The 10,402-nt window shown below is 47.3% G+C and overlaps 1 protein-coding gene across 1 annotated transcript; it reads right to left on the bottom strand.

Annotated features, from left to right (window-relative positions):
* Positions 1-1,973: 1,973 nt before the first annotated feature.
* LOC120687239 (endo-1,4-beta-xylanase 4-like) lies at positions 1,974-4,415 on the bottom strand. Its single transcript, XM_039969229.1, has 4 exons — positions 4,358-4,415; positions 4,175-4,221; positions 3,468-3,717; positions 1,974-3,390 (listed from the first exon to the last, which is right to left on the bottom strand). The coding sequence occupies exons 1-4, from the start codon at positions 4,413-4,415 to the stop codon at positions 1,997-1,999; spliced, it is 1,749 nt and encodes a 582-aa protein (XP_039825163.1). The 3' UTR covers positions 1,974-1,996.
* Positions 4,416-10,402: the final 5,987 nt, after the last annotated feature.

Raw genomic sequence — 10,402 nt, 5'->3', positions numbered from 1 at the left:
CAAGGGCATCTACCATGCCCATGAAGCTCTTGTAGTAGTAGTTGGTGACGGAGAGGTGGGCTTGGATGAAGTTGTGGAACTGTGAATCGTGGAAGAGGGCATCTGTTTCACGATTCCCATGAAATTGGGATTCAATGATGAGCTAAGTGGCATGTGCAGTGGTGCTATGCTCCATCATGGTGTTGATGAGGTCGGTGGAGATTGTTCCAAATAGCCATGACTTGACAATGCAGTCCATGCGTTCCTTGGTCTGTGGAGTCTGAGGTGTAGTTGCCAAAGAGAACGTGCCCTTGCAACGAAATACCTGCCAGCCTTGACATGAATGGACTCCCTCTAGCGGGTGCAGTTGCTGGAGTTCAAGTTTAGGACAAGTGGACGAGAGAACAAATGGTCTATAGATGGAGACAACCTGAGCATGGAAATTGATGATGGGTCGATGGCGGCCGCCTCATGAACCATTAGAGTATCTCGAACGGTGTGAGCATTGGAAGCATGGGAATCAGCATCATCATCTGCTCCAGCATGCTTGGGTGTGGGTCGGCATGCAGTGACACAGTAGTTGGTGGCCCGGTCCAGGGCGGCACAAACGCAAGCTATGGCAGCGGCATTTTCCTTGGCGACCTTAGTCGCCTCGTGCTCAGCTTGGAGCACACATAGTCACAGGGTTCGGGGTTGATGTCTCGTCCCACGACCCGGGAACGCCGTTTCGATTCGAGGGTCGGGGTCAAAGAGGGTCAGTGTCCCATTCAAGATTGGATCGCGTCCCGGTTTGAGAGGGGTTGCAGCCCCATTACTAGCAGATTTAATTGGGATAAAAAGGTTAAGGGTGTGGTTTTTGTTAGATAATGAGCCGAGTACGTGTACTATGGTCTAAATGTACTCTTTTTATACATTTCTTATATGGTTGTGCAGATTAGTTTCTTCATTAGTAGCACATATATAGTTTTTGTCTTTTTAAAACGCATCGACCCGAAAATATCGACCCGAATGAATCATGGTCACGTTCCACATAATAATTTATCGTTTCATAGAGGTATACTCCTTCGTACCACAATTTTATAAAGTGACGACCCTCGACCCCGTTTCTCGACCCGGTCGACCCAGGAACTTTGTGACTATGGGAGCACATGCGTGAGTGCTGCCTTGCAAGCGGCAGCACACGCCTTCCTGGCCTCACGTTTAGTCGTGGGCCATGGCCTGACCCTCTACTTTGGCCTTGGCGGTGCCTACCATGGTGGGATAGGGAGGCGGTGTTATCGCTCCAGACATGTATGCAGCATGGGGGTAGGTCGCGTGCAGGTGGAGGCGTCAAGGATTCAGGATGCAGACAGGCGCAGGTGGGCCTGCAAACCTGGTAGACCCGCCCTGCGAAAACATTTGAGCAGGCCTCTGCAGGTGACCACATTTTGGAAATGGACCCAATTAGGATCGGCCTGAAAAGCCTGCAGGGGTAAAGTAGGAAGCCGGCGACCACCGGCAGGATACATACGAGGCCCGCGAGAGTGCCTCCGTCGAGATCGAGGGGAGCTACAGCAGTTGGACGGGGACGGATCAAGCTACGGGTGCGCCGTCATCGCCTCAGTGTCCTCCGCCTCATCCTCGCTGTCGTCGCCTCGGTGTCCTCTGGCTCATCCTCGCCGCCGTCGCGACCTGCCTCCTCCTCCTCCCCGGTCAGCCCTTGGCACATCCAAGAAGTCGTCTTCGATGATGCTGGGCCTCTCCTCGCCACCACGGCTGCCCTCTTGTTCGTCGACGACCCCGACTTGCCGGCCCCCGTTTGCCGTGTCAACTTTGCCGTTTGCAACACACGGCAAATAGGCTGAATCCCATAGGTAGAAGATGTTGGGGGCTCCTGAGACGGCCCACCATCTTTTCGGAGGATCTCCGACTCCGTTGGACCATTCTCCGATCAATGTGAGCACTTCAAGTCCAATTATTTACAAAGAGGCGAAAAAAGAAAAAAGAATCACTAAACATCACACGGACGTCGAAATTCCTACACTCTGACGGTGATAGTGTGTTCCGACGCGGAGGAAGCAGCATCAACCGTCATGGTGGTGGCGCCCATGACCGACGGGTGTGTCACGGTGAAGTTGTACTCGCCGTGCGGGAGGTTAAGCTCAACGATGCCGTTCTCATCGGTGGTGGCAGCCTTGCTATGCGTCTTCCACTCGGCGATGAGCTTGTCGACGACGTTGCCGACGGGGAGGTTCTTGAAGTTGTTGTCCGTCAAGCACATGACATAGCATCCGTTGGCGTGCCACGCCGCCCACATGATCATGCCGTTGACGCTCGGGTGGGCGTACCCTTCCCTGAGCACCTGCTCCAGGAACTTCACCTGGTTGGAGCCCTTGACGACGTCCACCTCGGTGAGCCACATGGGCAGCTTCAGCTTGGCGAGCGTGTCCAGCGCGCTCCTCATGTAAGGGAAGTTGGGCGTGGAGAAGTGGCTCTCTAGGCCGACGCCGAGCTTGAGGCCGCCGTTGCCGGGGTAGCTGCGGATCTGGGTCATCTTGGCCACGTACTTGCTGGGCACCGGGTTGAGGTCGCCGGGTTGCTCCAGCGTGTTGAACTCGTTCATGAAGAGGATGGCGCTGTGGTCGATCTGCCCGACCTGGTTGTAGATCTGCGCCGACGCGGTGGGGCCAAACTTGCCCTCGAAGAAGTTGAAGTGGAGGTTCTCGTTGACCACGTCCCAGTGGATGACCTTGCCGGCGTAGCGCGACACGACGGACTTGAGCCGCTTCTGCATGGCGGCCTTGAGCTGGTCCGTGTTCATGGGCCTCACCCACCGGATTTGGGAGTTCTGGTCGTCCCAGAACACGTTGTGCCCGCGCACCCTGATGCCGTGCTTGTTGGCGAGCTTGAGCATGGCGTCCGGGATGCGGTAGTCCTCCTGGTTCTGGTTCCACTCGGTGCTGTACCACTTCATCTCGTTCTCGAAGGTGGCCACGGTGAAGCGCGACGTAAACCACTTCTCATAGGCGGGGAGGTTGAGGATCTCCTTGGTCATCGTGTTGCCGAACGGGAAGCCGGCCCGGAGGAGCTCGATGATCACGGTGGCGTTCGCCATCGGCTTGTCGTCGTGGGCGCTCTTGGCCACCAACCGGATGGTGCTCCTCCGCGTCGCGTTGGCGGAGCGGCGGGCGTGGGCGTCCCACTCGTCGAAGCTGAAGGGCTGCAGCGAGACGCTGTCCACCCAGATGTCCACGGGGGCGTCGCTCTCGAAATAGATCTCTCCGTGTCCGGAAGAGGAGGCGGTCATGCCTCCCTTGAGCATGCTCCAGCAGCCGGATTGCGCGACGACGGAGCCTGCGATGATGCGCTCTCCATGCGGGGCCTTGACCACTGCCTTCACGTGGGCCGAGCCGGCGTGCACCTGCAGCCATGCTGCGCGCAAGATGCTCACGCATCAGGAAGAGATGAGTAACTAATGCATGCACGCTCGCAGCCTGGTATGCACGTACCGGACAGCGAGTAGTGGGTGTCGCGCTGCATCCGGACCCTCTGGTAGACGCTCTGGGACGGCAGAACGTTGCCGCTGCTGGACAGTGTGCCGCCTGCGCCACGCACCACGGCGAATTTGTTGCCGGACGGCGAGCTGCGCACGCCGGTCTTGATGTTCCGGTGCGTCGACCAGCCCATCAGGCCGCTGTTGAACTCGGCGTTCTGGATGATGCCGCCGTTGTACAGGGGCTTCATCGGGTCGCCAAGGCACTGCAATGCGTGGGGGCCGAAACAAGAACGAGTTATGTTCACTTGACAATTTCAACGGGATTCTTAAGGCCATTTCTCTAGTAGAGATCTAGAAACTTAATTAATTAATAAAGAGGTAACGCATGAATTTATTTACTTCCCTGAGACTAACTGGATCTATATAAATGGGCTGATTTGTTAAGTCTTGTAATGAGTTGATGAACTTCGAACTGTGATCTAGCTATTAACTGAACGTACATTCAACTGAAAGTTAACACAACAACCATTTAGTATGTTTCAGATTGTCTAATAATGCAGGAGTTTCTCACAACAGAAGTTAACGCTGTTTACGATTTTTCCTAGCCAGTAGGATTCAAAAGATAATATAATCTGTATATATATCCTGCCACATGGCACCATTGACAGTTTTCTTAATTATTCTTGGAGGAGATGAGTAGTTTAGGGAGAGGGGAGTTGCCTCGATGCTTGCTGTATGATCATATTCAACGGAGTGGACCATACATCCTGCATCAAAGAGACAAACATGCATCTACTGCGTTACACGTGGACATATCATATGAGAAAATGGAAAATGTGACACTATTTGGACCTGATTTTCTCTCAGATCTGCAACAAAATTAAATGAGTTAGATCGACGAACCTTGTAAGGAAGCAACGCATAATAGAGAAAGCACCAGTTTCTCCCTCTGAACCTTCATTTTGAGTCTCCCTGACACAGTTACTGGAGAGGCGAACGAGTATATATAGGCACGAAAACTGGCTTAGTCCTTGGCAGAGAGTGGTGTGGCTATTACTTTGAATCGGTAGTGTTGTACTCCCCGGAAGAAGAGGTAACGAGTGGACGCAAATAATCTCAGGTTATTTATAGGCTTCTGCTGTTGTGTATCACCGAGGAGATTCCCACCCAAATATGTGACTGTCACTTATTAATTATACCAACACAAAAAAAATACAAAGCCACAAACATGGAAGGTGATCCAAGGATACAGCACACATGCAAGTTCTGGCGTTCTGCGTACCACGAAAATAGATCCAGATACTGCAATGGGCATGTTTGGATACTAACTGCCCTAACTTGCTAAGCCAAAATTTGGTCATAGCCAATTCAGGGCATGATAAACTTTTGGTAGCACTAGACATTATATATTTTTTTCTTTATTGTTGTTTTGTATATAAAATTTTAAGGAGTTCAATGGTGAAACAAATCATCAATATAATTAGATATACAATTTGGTACATATTAGCATTTGAAGAGCGACAATCTAAGTATTGAAGTAAGGGCAAGCACAATGGTTGCCTGACACCTCACCCGTGGAAGTTTTGGCAGCTCGTCAGCCAAATCGGGGGCAACGATTTGCTTGCCTGAGCTCGCCCCATGCAGCGCCCGCTTTTGACTGTGGTCGGCCACTGCAATTATTTTTGAGCTGTCTGAAATTTAACTACAACCAAACAACGGCCAAATATATGGGCAAGCCAAAATTTGGCCTGGCTGACCGAAACCAGACACGCCCAATATGTATACTCCCATCCTTCTAAAAAACCATTCCAATTTTATCCTATGTCAAACATTTTTATGTTTGATCAAATTTATAGAAAAAAATTTAACATTGCAATAGAAAATAGATAAATTCGAAAGTATATTTTATAATGAATCTAAAGATACTATTTTAATCCAATAATTTTAATTGTTTTCGTATAAGCTTGGTTGAAACTAAAGGCATTTGTTTGAGCTGCAGCTTTTGAGATTTTCTAAAAAGTGCCTTTTTGGTTCTGAAAAACTAAAACTAGTTTTTAGAAGATGTGTTTAGCTTTTGAGCTCAAAGGGCTACGAAAAACTTATAAATCTGAGCTTTCCAGCTTTCCATATGAACTTAGCTTTTCTAGCTTCAGATTTCTAAAAGTTGCACAAAAGGTTTGATGTTTGTTTGAGCTTCTAGTTTTTCATGATGAGAAACTACCAGGAAGCTCAAAATATAAGGCCATAAGCCTCACCACCTCCCACACCTTGAACCCATCAGTCCCACCTCCTCCCGCACCCATCTCACCTTGCGCTTACTCTCACATCACTCACCCTGATGTTGCTCCCGCACCCACCTGATGAGGACATCCTCTACTATTAACCATTAGCAAAGATGCAACAAAGGGGCCAAGTGGCCCAGTTGTAGTCGGGCGGTGACCGTATGAGCTTCTGAATAATCTCACTCTGCTTAGCTTGGGAGGAGGAAACCATCTTAAAAGGGAGAGCCACTCTTCCTCTATTTGACTAGTCTTTTAGGGAGATTGGGCCTTCCCTCGAGTGGGTGCGCCTAAGAACTGTTGGGGTCCGGGTAACTTTAATTTAATGGGCCTCGGCCAACTGCACCTGGACCAGATTCATCATTTAGTATCAGAGCTGGGCCCTTATTTAAGGGGGTAGAAATGATGATAACATCCTCCAATATTAACTGTTGACAAAGACGCAACAAAGGGGCCAAGTGGCCCAGCTGTAGTCAGGCGGTGACTAAGTTAGCCTTCTAATAATTCCACCCTACTTAGCTTGGGAGAAGGAAGCCACCTTAAAATGGAGAGTCACCCTTCCCCTATTGGACTAGTCTTTTAGGGAGATTGGGCCTTTCCTCGAGTGGGTGTGCCTAAGAACTGTTAGGGTCTGGGAAACCTTAATTTATTGGACCTCGGCCAACCCCACCTAAGCCGGATTCATCACCACCTCACCCTGCGCATCGTCCCGCACCCCTAGCGATGCCGCCTTCCTTGTCGTGTCCACCGCTCTGCCCTTGTCCTCATTGTCACTGCCTTCCTCGCCATGTCTGTGTTGTATGTCTGCCCCTTTCCTCCCCTGTCATGGCATCAATATCCTCATCTCGATCCCAACAGTGCCTGGCAGGTAGGTGACGGAGGATGAGGGGAGCGGCTATGGGCTCTGGGCCTAGCACTAGAAGGTAATTCAACCATCGATGCTCCCTCCCATTGTGCATGGCCCCTTGTTCCCTCCACCAAGGCCCTGATGACCTCTCCAACTGCACCGCCATCCCTAGCAACTACATGAAGGATTCAGCCAACCGCCGACGAGTAGGATGTTAGAAGCGACAGTGAAGAAATGATAGAGAACAACAAGATCAAACCACAAGAAGCACGAGGATTTAATGTGGAAAACCCCTCCAGTGCGGAAGGAAAAAAACCATGGGCGCCGGCTAGCAAATCTTCACTATATCGGGGTGAGTGTTTACAATGCCTAGCGGCGGCTTACAAGAGGAATAATACAGCGAGGAGCAAACCCTAAAGGATATATGAATCGGACAAGCCGAAGCCTCCCAGCGACGGGCCTCAGCTTCACTCTGTCGAAAGTCGACCTTTTCTTGTGCAATGAATTTGGATCACAATATAACATAGGATTCAGCTACCACGGCGACGGCCCTAGGCTATTCCCCCGCGACTTCGAGGATATCAAGCTCCACTCCCATGGCAACACCACAATGACGAGTTCCATGAAGTTCATTCCCCAATGCATATTGTTGCTTATTCTTGCTTGTTCCTGTCTCTGCTTGTTTCTTATACAATAGTTAATTTTGTACAAATAGATGCATTAGTAATTTTTATACTTAGATGCAAAGCATTTCTCCTTGCCTTGTTCATTTGCAGTAGTAACAACTATGTTTAGGTGTACTGGTGCTATCTAGTATTCAATGATTATTCTAGTGCAGCAAAACATGGATGTTCTTCTAGTACTGTACTGCAGAGCCTCAAGGTTGTTTGAATTGTACTGTCTCTGCTGCAAAAATCCACTAGAGTGGTTTGCGGTCATCGGAGAGATTGTGAGATGTTTTTTTATTGATTTCGCTTGTGACCCAACCGGCATGGTGGCATAGCAAAATGTTCATGCAATTATCAAGCTCTATTTTAGTCAACTTCTAATTGTTTGATTTACTGCTTATGTTGTAAGAAACATGGCCCCATTAGACAATAGTTTGTGATTTTCGTGATTGTGTAACAACATAATCAATGGGACTAACAATGTTTGTGAGCTCTAGTTTGTGGGATTTCTAGGTCCAATGGATGAAGTCCAATCCATAGTCAACATGTCCAATTCACTATCAAGATGTCTAAACCATAGTGAAAAAGAATATATTTGAGGTGTCCAAATGACAGCCGAGACAAGTTGGACATATGTCAGCAGGAATACATGCGCTAGTTGAACCGACGGCCTTGAAAATGAATGGGTCGGTGCATCTAGGAGTTGCAACGGCAATCAAGTGAAGAAATGATAGAGCCACCGGTTAAACTGTTGGTGCATAAGAAGGCGTCGGTGCATTGGTAGTTGTATTATCTAGAAAGCACGTCAAGCAGTAAGGATCAAAGTCTTCAAAACTGGTTGAACTGACGGGCATCGATGCAATGATGTTAGCAAACAGGGGTAGGTGGAATTCAATGGTCAGCTCAATGGTGCCTCACCATGGGTCATTTGAGGTTGCTGGAGTCCAAGGAAGTTGCATACACACCAGAGAACACCTCCAAGCCACCATTGAGCTTAATGATCACATCCATAGGCCTTAGCACATCTTTGAGAGTTTTAGCGATATTTTAGTTCATGAGAGAGTGAGAAAGAGCAAGGTGTTATCCCTTGTGTGTAGGTTCTACAGTGAACTAAACTTGTATAGTGAGCCGGCCTTTGAAGTCTTGGAGACTCGCCGACATGTCTTCGGCTCTTCGGTTTGGTGTGGAGTGGCATCGAGGATCGTATGAAAGGGATGTGGAGACCCCAACCCTTCTGGAGAAGCTCCTTAGTGGAAAGCGGGATCAAGGTGACCAGGGGACTTGGCGTGAGCCATTGTGGCAAGTCCAGGGGTCCCCGAAAAAGACTTGGTGGTTGGGAAGTGGTACTCTTGTTGAGTTTTTCAACAACGTGGACAAGAGGTGGCTTAATGCCTACCGTTATCACAAGATAAATCCTTGTGTCAAGAGTTTGCTTTTCCTCATCCCCTTCTTTACGTTTCCGCATTTCATACTTGCAACTTGTGTACTTTACTTTCTTAGAGTAGCATCAAGCTAGACTAACTATAGGTTGCAAAACTAGTTTTGGGATGATGATTTCACACTAGTTGAACCATAGTTGCACATCTAGATAGCATGATCTATTTTATATTTTGTGCAAATCTAGTTGGAGCCATATGTTAAGGCTTTAAGTTTGCCTAATTTACCACCTTCCCCTATTAGGCTACAGGCTCGGATTCATTTCATATGTTCTTGTATTGTTCAAGTTCAACAACTTCTAGATCAGCCTCCTAGCCTGCCAACAATTGCCTCATAAAAATGGTAAGATTACACATCACGTGTAAGTATATAAAATATTTATTCCTATTGGTATATTATTTGTAGATTTATGTTGAATAGATTTTGTTTGTATATTATGGGTATATTATCTATCAATTGGAGTAGCTTAACAATATATGTCGTTGTTTAGATTTTGCTTGTAATATTATGTTGCTGTTGATTTGTTAGGATTGGATATGGTCTCTATTAATGTTTCAAGTTGTTTAGTTATTAACTCTCTTATAATACATGATTATTAGGTGCCTTCCAATGAATCTTCATCATCTGGCAATGACCAAGCAAGTCAAGAGGGTTCTCAACAGGAGCAATATATGACTGATGATGAGTATTAACAGAATGAGACTGATGGTGAACAACAACTGGATGGGGCTGTTGATGGACAACACTTTACACATCAAATTTGAAATTCAAGGACATCAACTAAGTGACCAGTGGACAAGATGATTGTCACATGAATTGACATAGGGGAGTTGCCCATAGCTAGAAGGCAAAAATTGAGGTTGCGGAGGCTTGCAAGTCTTATTGCTAGAGAGAGAGGCTCTCATTAGTTATGCCAAAATTCTATTCCCTCATCTATGTGCAGAAGTAGAGTTTGTTCAATTAATATGTCATGCCTTTCTTGAAGGTTTGGGTAGAGATGAAGCCTTTGGGGTTTAAGCATATCATGAAGAGGACAACCAAAAGTTGAAGAGCACACAAGAGGAGCCTTGTTTCCAATTTATCGCAAAAGGAGCTGAACCATTTATGCAGCACTCGTACATGGAGCCAGAGGATGGGATAAGTTCATTTGTGCAGTTGAAGGAATCTGAGATGTGATCAAGTCAACAGTGATGGGAACGCAAGGGTGAATAATCTTCCATTAGGAGGATTACTATCAATTTATTGACCACATGATACAAGCAATCTGGCTTCCAATCCACAAGACCCGAGCCTACAATCGAAGCACAATGTCATCTCTTGGTTATCAACTATGCGCTGCCCGGTTGAATTCACTATGAAGGCTAATCCTTGCTTGTGAATCAAATAAAACAAAAAAAGAATGTAAAAATTATAGATGAATGATTAAGCTCACAAAGTTGGGGTGTCACAAACAAATGATGATGAACTTTTCAAGATAGAATTGATATGAGAAAAATCCAAACCCTAAGGTGGATGAATACTAGAGTTTATAAAGACCTAGGCCAAGGGCCCTTGGACATATCCTTAATGGACTCCAACAAGTTACATGAGCCAATGGCCCAAAATAGGCAGCGTAACACCTAAATAGATTCTGGATGTCAACTTGTTTTGAAGATTCTTATTGATACGGACATGATAATGAGGTAGGACCGGTGCCTAGAAAGATTATCTCTTTAAA

This window comes from Panicum virgatum, chromosome 9N (genome assembly GCF_016808335.1).
Source record: "Panicum virgatum strain AP13 chromosome 9N, P.virgatum_v5, whole genome shotgun sequence".
NCBI classification, from domain to species: Eukaryota; Viridiplantae; Streptophyta; class Magnoliopsida; order Poales; family Poaceae; genus Panicum; species Panicum virgatum.
This window is presented reverse-complemented; position numbering and strand designations above follow the sequence as displayed.

Coding starts and splice junctions, on each gene's coding strand:
- LOC120687239 (XM_039969229.1), bottom strand. CDS start 4,415: ATGAAGGTTCAGAGGGAGAAACTGGTGCTTTCTCTATTATGCGTTGCT. Junction 4,222..4,357: donor ATGCGTTGCTTCCTTACAAG/GTTCGTCGATCT, acceptor TCTTTGATGCAG/GATGTATGGTCCACTCCGTT. Junction 3,718..4,174: donor ATCATACAGCAAGCATCGAG/GCAACTCCCCTC, acceptor CACGCATTGCAG/TGCCTTGGCGACCCGATGAA.